Source organism: Phyllostomus hastatus, unplaced genomic scaffold, assembly GCF_019186645.2.
Source record: "Phyllostomus hastatus isolate PE091 unplaced genomic scaffold, TTU_PhHast_1.1 phas_scaffold_93, whole genome shotgun sequence".
NCBI lineage: Eukaryota > Metazoa > Chordata > Mammalia > Chiroptera > Phyllostomidae > Phyllostomus > Phyllostomus hastatus.
The window spans coordinates 44,112,664-44,127,457 of record NW_025334042.1 but is presented as its reverse complement, the minus strand read 5'-3'; the positions used below and the strand labels follow the sequence as shown (position 1 = coordinate 44,127,457).

The 14,794-nt window shown below is 33.9% G+C and overlaps 1 protein-coding gene across 3 annotated transcripts in view; it reads left to right on the top strand.

Moving 5' to 3' along the window:
* The window catches only part of LOC123812908 (activating transcription factor 7 interacting protein), a 118,389-nt gene that overhangs the window by 47,196 nt on the left and 56,399 nt on the right, over window positions 1-14,794 (top strand). For 2 of the 3 annotated variants that reach the window (XM_045829821.1, XM_045829819.1), the window contains exons 3-5: window positions 5,978-6,055; window positions 7,676-7,821; window positions 9,274-9,411. In XM_045829821.1, the coding sequence (XP_045685777.1) occupies window positions 5,978-6,055; window positions 7,676-7,821; window positions 9,274-9,411 (362 nt within the window). The remainder of the gene's footprint in view (window positions 1-5,977; window positions 6,056-7,675; window positions 7,822-9,273; window positions 9,412-14,794) is intronic. The other variant, XM_045829820.1, reaches the window with a different exon arrangement.

Here is a 14,794-nt window from a genome sequence, read left to right as displayed (position 1 = left end):
TGGGTTACAGTAAGTGCTCAGTAAATAATTGGATAATGAATGAATAATTGTTAGAAGTATATCCTGGAGGACCTTGGTTACAAGGCTAATGCATTTTGATAGCACCAGGGAGCCACTGAATGCTTTCAAGCAGAGGAGAATGACATGAAATTTACATTTTATATGAAGAGTGATACTGGGGCAAGTCCTTTAAAAACACCTTTTTTAGTAGTCTGTGTAAGAAAGACATAGTAAATTAACTTATTACTTAGTGAGTTTATACATTTTATAAGTCTTGATATTGGAGACCGTCCCTCCCACACAATGCTATAAAATGCAGAGAGATGAGTATTAAGCCATCCATGTTACATACTTCAAAAATTTAAAGTTCATTTTATTTTTGGTTCCTTACTTTTAGACTCTTACCTGATTATATGCTATTAGCAGAGGAAGTTTACCAGTAGATTTAATTTCTTAGCTGGTAACTAAACTTTTATTTTTTCATTTCACCTCCAAGGAAATTTTGTGTGTTTAGGTTGAAGTATAGTTTCTCTATTGGTTCATAAACTGTACTCTCTTCTTTTTATATGGTAGCAGAATCTGTTACATGTCACATTTGTTGCTGTGTACCAGCTGAGATATTACTTTCATCAAATTCTTTATTCTTAACTAAATTTTAATGTTTTCAGAGCACAGAATTATAAATTGAAGTACTGAACTCTGGCTCTTCCCTTTATTAGCATTTATACGCAGTACTGATAGAAAACCTCTTAATTTCAGACACTTAGCAAGTTTGTTTTAAATATAGCAGTTGTAATGTATTTGAGCAGCAACAAAAAGTAATGAAAGATGTCAGAAAGCAAATAGAAAAACTATTTTAATTTTACAAAGAAAGGAGAAAGACCTAAAAAGTGTTGCAGATATACCTTAGTAGGCCTGAAGGCACTATTATATTTTTATATAATACTACATAATAACTGGTACTGCCTAAATAATTAAAATCATAGTATAAGAAGCATAAGAAAATAAAGATTTCTTTCTGGGAGAGTTCAAACAACACTAAAGGGAGGTAAACATTAGTTATACCCTCCATGTACACTCTATACTATGAACTCTTATCTAGCTATTGTTCCATTTCTTTCTTTTAAAACCGTTCTTCAAATTATGTTAACAAAGCTAGCACCATTTCTTCTCCTCCTATTTACTCTTGAACTTAATTGAATTTTGATCTCCACCTTACCAGTTCCCCTCCTAATTCTTCTCAGTGAAATGACGTTGATGTTCATGTTGTTAAGTCCAGGGACATTTGTTTTTGGTCTTTATTCTCTCATACTTGGATGACCTCTTAAACAGCCCCTCTCTTGAGACTCTCCTTAGCTGTTGGGTTACTGCATTCTTCATTTTTTCCCTCCTTTTGGGGACTTCTCATTCTATTTCTTATAGAGAAATAGGAGGGAAAGTTCTCCTCTACTTGCTTTTTATTTTCAGACAATGCTGTTAATGTCACTGAGAAAAATCTGTTTTAGAGTAGAACAGATTTTATATTAAATTCTGACATAGTTTTTTTCTAGATTATATTTCAGTTTAAAAATATTTGTGACTGATTTATTTTCCCCTGTTCATTAGATATTTAAGATAAATGATATGAAAATAAATGCTAATGAGGATAATTGCATGGGAATAGAATTCAAGGTTTTTTCTACTTTTGCTCTAGGTTAGTAGTGATAGAATTGATATGGTTTAGTAAATTAAAATTTACTAATTTGTTGTCACTATTGTGTTCAGCTAAAATTCTTTATTATAGTCATCTATTTATATCCAGCTATTTCTTATGTATTTGGCCTTTCTTTATGGAACCTTAACATTATTCCTTACATTGACATGTAAGTTGCAGATTTTCTTTTCAGCATTGAGGAAGATAAAAAATGAAACAGATTTTAGAAAGGGTAGTGAGTGTAGGAAGAAGAACAGTTTCAAATAACTCTTGCTGCTCAAGTTAGATAACATGTCCAAATTTCAGGGCAAAAGCTTGGACTGTTTAGATAATTTGGAAGTAGTAGCATATAGACAGACATTAGCTGAAGTTGAGTGCACAAGATTAGATCTGCTCAGAGTGAGTGTAAATGGAGACAAGAGGAGATCCAAGGACTGAGCTCTTTGGTATTCCAGTGCTGACAGGTTGGGGAGATGAGGAAGAACCAGCAAAGGAGACTAATAGAACAGCTCTGCAGGTAGAAAGAATAACGGGATTTTGTTGTCTTAGAAATCAAGTAAAGAGAATGTTTCACAGAGGAGGGCATAGTTAACTATATATCAAATGCTCTTTTGTTAAGTAAGATGAAAGAGAAATTTTAATGACCTGGGTATCAGTTGGTAAAGAGCAGTGGGAATTGAGAGCCTGATTGAGACTGGGTTTCAGAGAGAATGAAAGGGAAAGAATCAGAGACAATAAAATATACTTTTCTGTCCTGAGTGTTGCTTTAAAAGGAACATAAAAAATTTGCTGTGGAAGATATTACTTGGAACTTTGTGTTAAGTAAAACTCCAAATTTCTAGAAAAATCATATTACCAGTAACACCACATTTTTTGTTTAATGTGGTTGAAAATCTTTACATATTTATTGGACATCTGTGTTTCCTTGTCTATAAATTGCCTGTTCATTTCCTTTACCCATTCTTCTTTTGAATATATTGTCTTTAATTAATCTACAGGAATTTTTTCTTTTTTAAGATTTTATTTATTTATCTTTAGAGAGGGAAGGGAGGGATAGAGAGAGAGAGAGAGAGAGAGAGAGAGAAACATCAACGTGCGGTTGCTGGGGGTCATGGCCTGCAACCCAGGCATGTACCCAGGAATTTTTTGTTTTGTTTTAAATGTTCTCACAGAGCCAATAATTTAAGGCAGAGGATTGGCACACTATGGCCTGTAGGCTCTGTCTGTTTTTGTCAATAAGTTGTTTTGGAACACATATCCATCTGTTTACATGTTGTTTATCACTGATGAAATAAAAAATGTTTGCCAACCCCTGTCCCGAGGCAACAGTTCTGTCTGTATTTCCTTGGAGTAAAGTAAAGGGCAATTCTGAAAATGTAAAAATTAACTCGGGATGTAAATTCTTTCTTCCAATCCTCTGTAGCATAATTTTTTTACCTTTTAAAGAAAATTTTTTTTTATTTTAATTGTTGTTCAAGTACAGTTTTCTGTCTTTTACTACCATCCTAGCCCACCCCTCCTAGCCCTCCCCACCTCCCTTCCATTTCCACTCTCCTCCTTTATTTAATGAAATCTTATTAAAATAACAGTCATCAGATAGATGTTAAACATCTACTTTGTCTCAGCCATTTCCCAAAAGATTTTAGGATTACTAAAATTAAAGATGTGGTACCTGCTCCTAGTGAACTTAATGTCCAGTCCAACGATTATCAACCCTTTTCATCTCATAGCACACATAAACTAATTTCTAAAATTCCGTGGTATACAACAAAATACATTTTTTGCTGATCTGACAAAAATAGGTATAATTTTGATTCATTCACATCACACAGCTATTGTTATGTTGGCTGTTGTCATTTTTATATATGACAGTCTAAGTAAAAAGAGGCCAGTGCCCCAACTAAATAGGTATTTCATGTTTTAAAACTTGCGGCATACTAATAGAACATTACCATCTAGTCTGATTGAAAGAATACCACACATAGAAATGTATATTAAAATATGGCAACTTGTAATGAGACTATACTCAATCAGAGGAGTTGTAGCAGAAATTATCTGTAGCAGAGGAAAGATTTTACCTAAGCATTCAAATGAGCTTCAGAAGTCTCAGGAACTACTTGAAATTATATTTAAAAATATATGTGCATGGGCCCTTAGTTATTCTGAGTTGAAGGAGATGTATTCAGATTCTTTTGAGACTTTGGGAACAAAAAAATTAAAGAAAGAGGGTCTTAACTTCTTTCTGTAGAATGTGTTAATACCATTTTTCTTATCCAGACTTCTTTCTATTGAATGAAACTCTAGCATAAATTTTAATTCTGTGTGTCTATTCTAAATTCCTAATAAGTATTTCAATTTAAGCATTGATAATCCTGTCATACCCTCTAAGCATACTAAAATACGGAAATTGGGTGATAGGAGGAGGTTTTGAGTAAAATGAGGAATCTCGAGCTAACTTTGACATATCTGTAAGACAAGAGGAAGCTAACATGCATAAAAAGAAGCAGACCAAATGAGGCCAGTTGGCTCTGCAGTGTTTTGGATAATCTGGCATGCACTTACCCTAATAGGAACCATGGCTAATTTTGTTCTTTGGGCGATATGACGATTTGCTAAATAAAGACTATATAAACCTTCATTTCAGACAACCCAATTACTCTGTGTCTCTGGAAACTCTGGGGACTAGGAAACTCGGGAGTCATCATTTTCAGTATTAATATCAGGAAGATTTGGAAAACTATGTACTAAATAGAAAAAATGCTTTGTAATGAGTTTGCAGTCTACAAGGAAGCAAAACATTTTCATTTAATGAAACTAAGATTGAAACATGAGATCTTCAAAATATTTCTAATGCGTATAGGGTGGTGAATAGAAAGTGAATATTCTAGTACTCATTTATTTTAAAGTTTAGAAATAGTTTTAGTAGCCCTGGCTGGCGTAGCTCAGTGGATTGAGCGTGGGCTGCGAACCAAAGCATCGCAGGTTCGATTCCCAGTCAGGGCACATGCCTGGGTTGCAGGCCACGGCCCCCAGCAACCGCACATTGATGTTTCTCTCTCTCTTTCTCCCTCTCTTCCCTCTCTAAAAATAAATAAATAAAATCTTAAAAAGAAAGAAAGAAATAGTTTTAGTAATTTTTATTGACTGTGCTAGCTGTTTTTGTTTTGTTTTACTATAGTCATGATTTATAGCTTTATTGTTTTATCTTAGCATGAAAACATATTTGTAAGAGCCTGAATAAGTTCATCAGTGATCCTAGTCTCTATATGTTTTTACCTGAAAGATCTTTTTAAGTTTTTTTAACCTTGACTTTCTGCCATCAGGGCCATTGGGATTAAAACCGGGGTGTTTGCATAGGAAATACCTGTGATTGCTTAATTTTGGTTGCAGAATATGATAAAACAACATGCTTTATTAAAGTCACTTGGGGAGCCAGTTGCAGTGATGTAAAGGGAATACAGTAGAAACTTAAACATATTCATGATTTTTTCTTTCCTTCTATTTAATGAGAAAGATAGTTGATGAGTTATAGACTGATTTGCCAAAGGCTGCTTCTTATAACTCTGGAATTTCATTTGTTGTTAACAGTGCAAGTGTGCAGACACTTTTAGCAATTTTTTTTTGGTAGCAATCTTTTAATTGTTATATTTTAAATGTTTCTTGTGAGGCATTTCTGAACATTACTTTCCTCATCTGTATGACAGCAAAAATACTGTTTATATGTAAAATTATATTGGGGATATGAAGTAATATGTTAAACAACTAGCTTGGTTGTTGGCATTGGTATCAAAGTAAAACTTTCATTATCTTTAGGATAGCTTTTCCATTTGTCTTAGTTCCATAACCATTGAATAACAATGATTCGACCTGTCTGGTAAAAATGTTAGGTGTTTTGACAGTAGTTTGTAATTGTCACAACCATTATTTTTGTTTTAGTAATTGAATGTAAGGAGTCCAAGTGCTTTATGGTAGCTGTTTCCACATTTTGTTAATCTGTGGGTGACAGTAAATTCCTAAGTAGGAGTGTTTGTTTTAAAAAATCTGTACTATTAATTTTTTTCAACGTTAAGAGTTTATTATGAATTTGCAGGAACACTTGATAGTGGACTTGTTCATTCATTTCTGTCAGTTCATGCTCCCTTTTTATTTCCCAAATTTCACATTTTGAGACCCTGATTTCATTAGAAATGATGAACTCAACAGTTACACCAAAAATGAGTGTTAATTATATAATGTGCTCTTATGAATTCTAGTGGAAGATTTCCTTTTCTTTATTTGTTGTAGAAGTAAAAAATAATGAAAAGGACAGGAAACCAGAGGAAGAAGAGCAAGTAATACCTGAAGATGAAAGACCTGAGAAAAGTAAGCATGTACAAAAAAAAAAGAAGCAGAACTTGTTTAAGAAATAGTAATTCATTGATTCTACTTTTAAGGCCATGGAATAGACTTTTATATCCATGAGATGTTTATAAAATTTTGCAGTTTAAGTAAGTCACCATTAAATCATTTTGATGATGGCTAACCCAAGGATCTTTGGGTTAGTGTTAATTATTTTATAAACTTAATTATTTTGAAAGTGTTAATTATTTTATAAACTTAAGTGTTTTGTTTGTTTGTACCTCTCATTGTTCTGTAAGAAATATTTAAGCTTAATATAGTCAAGAACTGTTTGAATGTCCTGAGAGAAATTGTTTTAGTTTTATGTTCAAAGCATGGGACTACAAGAATTTTGTCTGGGTGATCTAAGTGAGTGGAAGTATGTGTTTCAGTCTACTTAAGGTTCATAAACTTTGTGGGAAGAGGAAATGATGGGGTTGAGTGTCATTTGGTTTATAGGAAGATTGTAGGACGAGAAGTCAGGAAACCTGGGTTCTGTCCTCTTCCCTGTTATACTTCTCTCCATATATGACTAAGTTATGATTATAAGAGAAGTCATAGAGTAGAACTGGATTTTAAAAATTAGCACATAGATATGGATATAGAATGAAGTAGAGAGGGATTAAGTGTGGTCACGTAAGGGCATTTGCATTTGATAAGTGTGGAGATTTTAGTTTTTTGGTTTTCGTTGTGTGTATTGAAAAAGACACCAGTAGCCCTGGCTGGCGTAGCTCAGTGGATTGAGAGTGGGCTGGGAACCAAAGTGTCCCAGGTTCGATTCCCAGCCAGGGTACATTCCTGGGTTGCAGGCCATAACCCCCAGCAACAGCACATTGATGTTTCTCTCTCTCTGTCTTTCTCTATCTCCCTCCCTTCCCTCTCTAAAATAAATAAATAAAATAAAATTAAAAAAGAAAAAAGAAAAAGACACCAGATATAAGTTGCTTATGATCTTATGAATGTTACCACTTTGGGAAATGGAAATTTTTTAAGGCAAGATCTTTAAGTGTGTATATATATATTTTAAATCAAATTTACTTTTATAATGCTGTTAATTTTATTATTTTTACATACTTGAAATTCATTAGGATTTGTTAAGAATAACTATTGTTATTTGCCTAAGGCTGAAGATTAAGTGGGAGTTTTTCCTAAATTTACTGAGGAAAATATTTACCGAGGAGGGAGAATTAATTATTTAAAGCTATGTCCAGTTATTAGAAATATGTGACATGAGAATGAATACTGCATTTTGTCAGAGGATTAATGTTCACTATAAAATTTAGCAAAAGGAATGAATGAGATGATTCTTCTCATCTCAAAATGACATTTTTAGGTAATTCTCCATCGTAATATGAAGATTTTCAAGTTAGGATGTTCTGTGTGTATATTGTACATTGCTTAGCATTATTTATTTAGCATAGTGAAAATCATTTCACATTGAAAGCTGAAAGCTGCCTAGTACTTCTCTGAGCTCAAAATCAATTCATAAAATGATTGAGAGTGCTACTGTGATATCTAGAAATGATATTTTGCTGAGGATGCAGAATAGGCATTAAGGTCTATAATAAAGAACATCTGACTGATCATTATGCTTTTTGTTTTCAGTTGAATTTTCCAGAAGAAAACGGTCTAAATCAGAGGACATGGACAATGTACAATCCAAACGCCGTCGATACATAGAAGAAGAATATGAGGCAGAATTTCAAGTAAAGATTACAGCCAAAGGAGATATTAACCAGAAGCTACAAAAGGTGTTACAGATTTTAAAATTCCTTCTTTTTAAAAAAAGCTACATATTTTATTTTAGATATTGTAGTAATTATCAAATTGGAAGGAGATATAATGATGTCTTTTTGCTTTCATAACAAAACTGAATTTCAGTTTTCAGATTTTATTTTTTCCTACTGTATTGAACTTATTCTAATAGAAACATTGGAGTCTTATATGTTAATAATTTAATCTTTATTATAAGTTGGCTTCATGGTTGTAGGTCCTTACATGCTAAAATCTTTGTTATGTACTGTAGGCTTAGTGTTAAAAAGGGTGGAGACAAGGCTTTCACAGGATTGGGGAAAGGGGGAAAGTATAGACTTTGAACCACCACCCACATTACCAAACTAGATATACAGCGGAAAATATGCAGTATTTAATATATTTTTCAAAGAGTTTCACAAATGTTTATGACCAGTTTATTTTTCAGAGAGGAATATGAAACTCAGGTGAAATTAATTTTTCAGGGTCTTATCAGTTTAATGATAAAACTATAAATCATCCAGATTTTAGACCAATATTACTCCACTAAGATGTAGTATAAATATCCACAGTAGAAAAAGGAATAGTGAGACAGTAAAAATGTGGCTTTTTTTTCTTCTAGCTTTGTATTTGGCAATGGAGATAATAGTATTTTTTTTTAGTATTTCTGATAGAGCTGTTGGAAATATGATAATAGAGTTTTGAAATCTTTTATATGTACTGAGAGTTTACTCCTTGAATAGTGTCATTCAAGTATGGTCCATAGTTATGTACCATGTGTCCTCTTTGTTATGGGTCCATAATGAAGTAAATGTGGGAAGTCTAAGTAGGCATTTAGAAATGTTTAACAGAAATTTTGTAGTGCAGTGACATTCTTAAATGTCTCACAAAAAATCACCTGGAACAGATTAGAAATATAAAAATCTGTTTTCTTTCCTTTACTTCTTTCCTTTAAATCATGATTGAGTGTATGGAAAAAAATACTAGAACTTTATTTTCAAATTATTTTAAAATTTTGCCCTCTGGAAAATTTCTGCTTTTTGTGTATATATTATTATTTTGCAGTAGATATTTCAATATATATCTTTCAGCAGATAGCATTGTGTTATGGATGCCAGCATGTTGTTTTTACTAAGCTAGTTATATATTAGTACCTAAGAATATTGTGCCCTGACTGGTGTGGCTGAGTTGGTTGGGTGTCGTCTGCAAAGTGAAAGGTAGCCAGTTGATTCCTGGTTGGGGCACATGCCTGGGTTTCAGGTTTGGTCCCTGTTTGGGGCACATACGGAAGGAAACAGGTCAGTGTTTCTCTCTTACTTTGATGTTTCTCCCCGTCTTTCTTCTTCCCTTCCCCTCTCTGAAATCAAAAATAACAGTTTTAGAAGAGTATTTATTGTTTGACGCTTGATGAAATGTTGTCTTTGCTATAACAGGATTATGTATTTCTTCAGGTCGTACAGTGGTTGCTGGAAGAAAAATTGTGTGCGCTACAGTGTGCTGTATTTGATAAGACTTTGGCAGAATTGAAAACACGAGTGGAAAAGATAGAATGTAACAAGAGGCATAAAACAGTTCTTACTGAATTACAGGTTTGTGCACTGACTTGAATTATATACCTATTTTATAACTTATGTTTTGTGCTACATTTTTGAAGTTGATAATACATTTAACTTCTAATTTTTAGAAATAAGAGAAACCTCTGTTAGTTCCCTATGGCTGTCATAAAAGTGGTACCATAAACTGGTTGGCTTAAACAACAGAAACACATTGTCTTAGTTCTGGAGGCTAAAAGTTGTAGATCAAGCTGTTAGCAGGATTGATTCTTTCTGAAGGCTCTGAGGAAGAATCTGTTCCATGAGTCTCCTCTGGTTTCTAATGGTTTATTTACTGACAGTGTTTGGTGTTCCTTGCCTTGTAAATGCATCGCCATGATCTCGGGCTTCATCTTCACATGGCGCTGTACCTGTGTGTCTGCGTCCAAATCTCCCCTTTTTACAAGGATACCAATCATACTGGATTGAGGCCTACCCTATTCCAATATGACCTCATCTAAACTAATTACCTCTGCACCTCCCCCATTTCCAAGGAAGATTACATTCTGAGATATTTGGGGTTTAGCTATCAGTATATGAGCTTTTGAGATACACAGTTTAACCCATAACAGAGCCTCAGAATTTATCTTAGTGCTTCTTAAATGTTATTTTACTCAAATGTAATAAGTATTAAATAGTATTTGTTATACAATAACTTATTCTTTTTGTATTAATCCACTTCCTGCCATGTTTTAAAGATATTAGTTTCTAAGTGTATTAATAATTACTACTTTCATTTTTTATTAAATATAGTTATTATTAACAGATAGTGTCAGAATCTCCAAGTGGCCAAAATGAGCAATTGATAACATGCTACAGTGATTTATTTTATTTCAAGACTATGAAACTGGAAATTTTTATTCGTTCATTAAGTTATAACTAGATGTGTGGTTTCTGTCAGGCTATCTGAAATATGAGCATAGTCTACAGATGCTAAGTAGCAAACCAGTTATAGAGCCTTATTTTACAAATGAGGGAAAAGTAGTTTATGAAAATAAAGTCATTGTTTCCCAATTATAAAGGAAATTGAAATACAAAATAACTTGAATTTATGCATTATGGTTTAAAGCCCAAAAGTTATTTTCTTGGGTTTCATATTGTCAATTTTGTTTGAAGTGAAAATTTATTAATGATCAGGTCTTTGTAGTAATTATGTAATGCACTATTTAGAACACTTGTACTATTTCATAGTGATAGTGTTACCCGATTATTAAACTTAATTTACTACTGTTAAGAATTTTGAAGTAGAACTTGACAATGTCTGGAAATTGAAGAGTAATTTAATTTCATTTATGTTTCTTATCAGTCCAATGGCTGCCACTATGATTTTGTGTTTTTAGAACCTGAAGTTTTTACTTCTATATTGTCATGTAAGGTATAAGTCCAGATTTTTTAACATTTAATAAACCTTTGCACTTAGGATGTTTCTTTGTAGCCTCAGTATCTGAATCTAACACCCAACCAGTCATTTCCTTCACAAATAATTCCCCCTTTCCAGTATTCTTCTTATAATTTTTTGAATTCTTGGAAAAATCTTAAAGGAATATCTTCCCATTGTTCTTCTTACTGATAGTTTTTTGAGTTCTTGGAAATGGATTCCTCTCAATCATTTCACATATACAATGAGTTGCCAAATTACATTTTTTATTTCTTATAAAAGTCTGTCTTTGGCCCTGGCCAGGTGGCTTAGTTGGATGGAGCTCTGTCCTGTACACCAAAAGGTAGTGGGTGTTGATCTCCAGGTAGGACACATACCTAGGTTGCGGATTGGATCCCGGTTGGGCACAAATGGGGGGCAACCACTTGGTGTTTCTCACACTGATGTTTCTTTCTCTCCTCTTCCATCCTCTCTCTTCATAAAAATCAAACAAACATATCTTCAGTGAAAATTAAAAAAGAAAAAGTGTCTGTCTTTTACTCCTCTTACTTTTCACAAAGCTATTGTTATCCAATTCCTTAACTATAGTAATACCCTTTATATGACTACTCTGGTACTACCTTTTAAGTCCTTGCTGGTCCCTCCCAAGTATTATACTCATCTTTCTAAAATACTGCTTATTTCATTCTCTTATGTGTTTCTTACCTGTGTACCATTTTAAGTCAGTATTTATTTTCTAAGTTTTAATTAGGATCTCCTAGTTTCTGATCCACTTTTCCTAATGACTACCAGTTGCTTTACTGTCCTACAGAGTATCAGTGTTCATAAGCATTTTTATTTCACTCTTCCGGCTTTATAACGTTTCTCCCATTCACTTACCCATAATGACTTGCCCTTACCATGGAGTTTATTTAAATTTTGCTCAGCCCAATTTAGTTCATAGCTCTTTCTGATAATTAGTTTTTATGAGAGTAAAATTCAGATAATGAAATAACTTTTAAAGTTTACAATTCAGTGGCATTTAGTACATTCACATTGTTGTGTGGCCATCATTTCTATCTAGTTCCAAAACATTTTTATCTACCCACAGGAAAACCTTGTGCTCATTACACAGTTACTCTCCATTTCCTCCTCCCTCTAGCCCTTGGCAATCACTAGTCTGCTTTTTGTCCCTGTTGATTTAACTATTCTGCATATTGCATATGAACAGAATCATACAACATGTGAGCTTTTGTGTCAGGTCTTGTTCCCTTAGCATAGTGTTTCAAGGTTCATGCACATTGTAGCATGTATCAGTAGTACCACATTTCCTTTTTATTGATAAGTAATATTTACTTAAGTTTTTATACTGTTGAAAGTAAGTCGATGTTAATTCAAGATGTTAATTACAATTCCCAGAGTAATCACTAAGGAAAAAACTTGTATATGTGTATGTATACACACACATGCATGTACACAAGTGTATGTATATATACACACATACATGTATATATACCTCTATATATAAAATGCACACGCACATCTTCTTATGCATTCTTTTGTTGTGGGCATTTGGATTGTTTCTAGTTCTGCTATGAACATTCATGTACAACTATTTGTTTGAATACATGTTTTCAAATATTTTGTGCATGTACCTAGGTGTGGTAACTTACTAAAGAACATCTCAACAGTTTTCCGGAGCACCTACCCCATTTCCATTTCCATTTGTAAGTGTGAGGGTTTGTCTTTGCTAAATAAGACCCAGTGTGTCTGAATCCCAACAGTTGTGCAGTTATATTTAAATAGGTACCATTATGCCATTATCAAGAAATTACAGCTATGCCCTAAGGGAGATAAGAGCAAAAGAAATATAAGTAGTAATCAAATTCATAATAATAGAATATGACTTTCCTGAACAATAGAAAAAGGAATGTTTATAGAGTTTAAAAAATTTTACAAAGTACTTGCCAAAAAAAGACACCCAATTGTAGACATATGATGGCAGATATTTTCAATTATAATTTAGAAAAAAATTTACAGTTTATTAGATTGAAACAACAAAAGGCTGTTCTTTGATTTCTTTTTTAGAATACTAAGTGACAGGAGACAGTAAGTCAGTGTTCCAACTCTGGTTACCCCTGCTAATAGTTTAATTTTTTTAAATGAGAAAGTTCTTTTAAAAATGTGTTAATTACATGTTAATTCTTTTCAATATACTAAATATGTAAAGGATATGAAAATGAAGTCCTTCTCTTTACATTCTTTCTCTTTGTCTGCTGACCCTAGTCTCTAGAAATAACCACTTTTTCTTTAGTGTTTATCCTTCTAGACCTTACCCTATATGTAACAAACACAAAAGGATTTTTTAATTTGTTTTCATTTTTAAGTAAAAATAATATAATAATACTATACATACCATACAGTTTATAAAATACCCACCAGATAGTCTGGCTAAGAAAAAAAAAAATAGGGGGTTCCAGACAAGATGGAGGCTTAGGTAGAAACCCTTCACTTCCTTGCACAACCAACAGGAGGATAACAACCAATATAAAAACAATAAACAACCAGAAGTGCTAGAAAATCAAACTGCATGGAACCCCGACAACGAAGGAATTAAACAAAAATTCAACCAGACCCGTTGGAAGGAGACAGGCAGCCAGGCAGGTGGAGAAGAACTGTGGCAAGGGGGCAGACTGCGAAAGTGAGGCAGGGCTGGCTGAACAGGAAACCAAGAGTCAATGCTATCTGTAAACTACAGTTGGGAGTTGCTATGGCAGAGAAACTCCCAGTCTCACATGAGAGTTCATTGAAAAGTGGGGATAGAGCCAAGCAGGTGAGCAGCATTATTCTCTCTCTGACCCCTTCTCCCACAGACAGCACCACAGGGCAGCAAAGAGGGTTGCCCCACTCTGGCAAATACCTAAGGCACTACCCCTTGCAACATAACAGGTGCACCAAGACAAAGAAATATGGCCCAAATGAAAACTCCAGAAAAAGAGCTAGGCAATGAGGAGATAGCCAATCTGTCTGATGCAGAGTTCAAAACACTGGTAATCAAGATGCTCACAGAACTGATTGAGCTTGGTCAAAAAATGAAAGAACAAATGAAAGATACTGAAAGTGAAATAAAGCAAAAATTCAGGGAACCAACAGTGGCAAGAAGGAAACCAGGACTCAAATTAATGATTGGGAACCAAAGAAGAAATAAACATCCAACTGGAACAGAAGAAACAAAAATTCAAAAAAATTGAACAGAGACTTTTGAACCTCTGAGACAACTTGAAACATTCCAATATCCAAATTATAGGGGTGCCAGAAGGAGAAGAACAACAGCAAGAAATTAAAAACCTATTTGAACAAATAATGAAGGAACACTTCCCCAATCTGGCAAAGGAAACAGACTTCCAGGAAGCCCAGAGAGTCCCAAAGAAGTTGGACCCAAAGAGGAACACACCAAGGCACATCATCATTAAGTTACCCAAGATTAAAGACAAAGAGAGAATCTTAAAAACAGCAAGAGGAAAGGAAAGAGTTACCTACAAAGGAGTGTCCATAAGGCTATCAGCTGATTCCTCAAAAGAAACCTTACAGGCAAGAAGGGACTGGAAAAAAAGTATTTGAAGTCATGAAAGGTAAGAACCTACATCCAACAATACTCTATCCAGCAAAGCTTTCATTTAGAATGGAAGGGCAGGTGAAGTGCTTCCCAGACAAAGTAAAGCTAAAGGAGTTCATCATCACCATGCCCTTATTATATGAAATATTAAAGGGGCTTATCTAAGAAAAGGAAGATCAAAACTATGAACAGTAAAATGACAACAAACTCACAACTATCAACAAATGAACCTATAAAAATAAAAGAAAGAAAAACAGAGAAAACAGAAACTAAGCAAACAACTAGAACAGGAACAGAATCACATGCCCAGAGAAATGGACATCACACGGAGGGTTGTCACTGGGGAGGGGGAAGGGAGGAATAGGGGGACAAGGTACAGAGAAGAAGTATAATTGGTAGGCATTAAG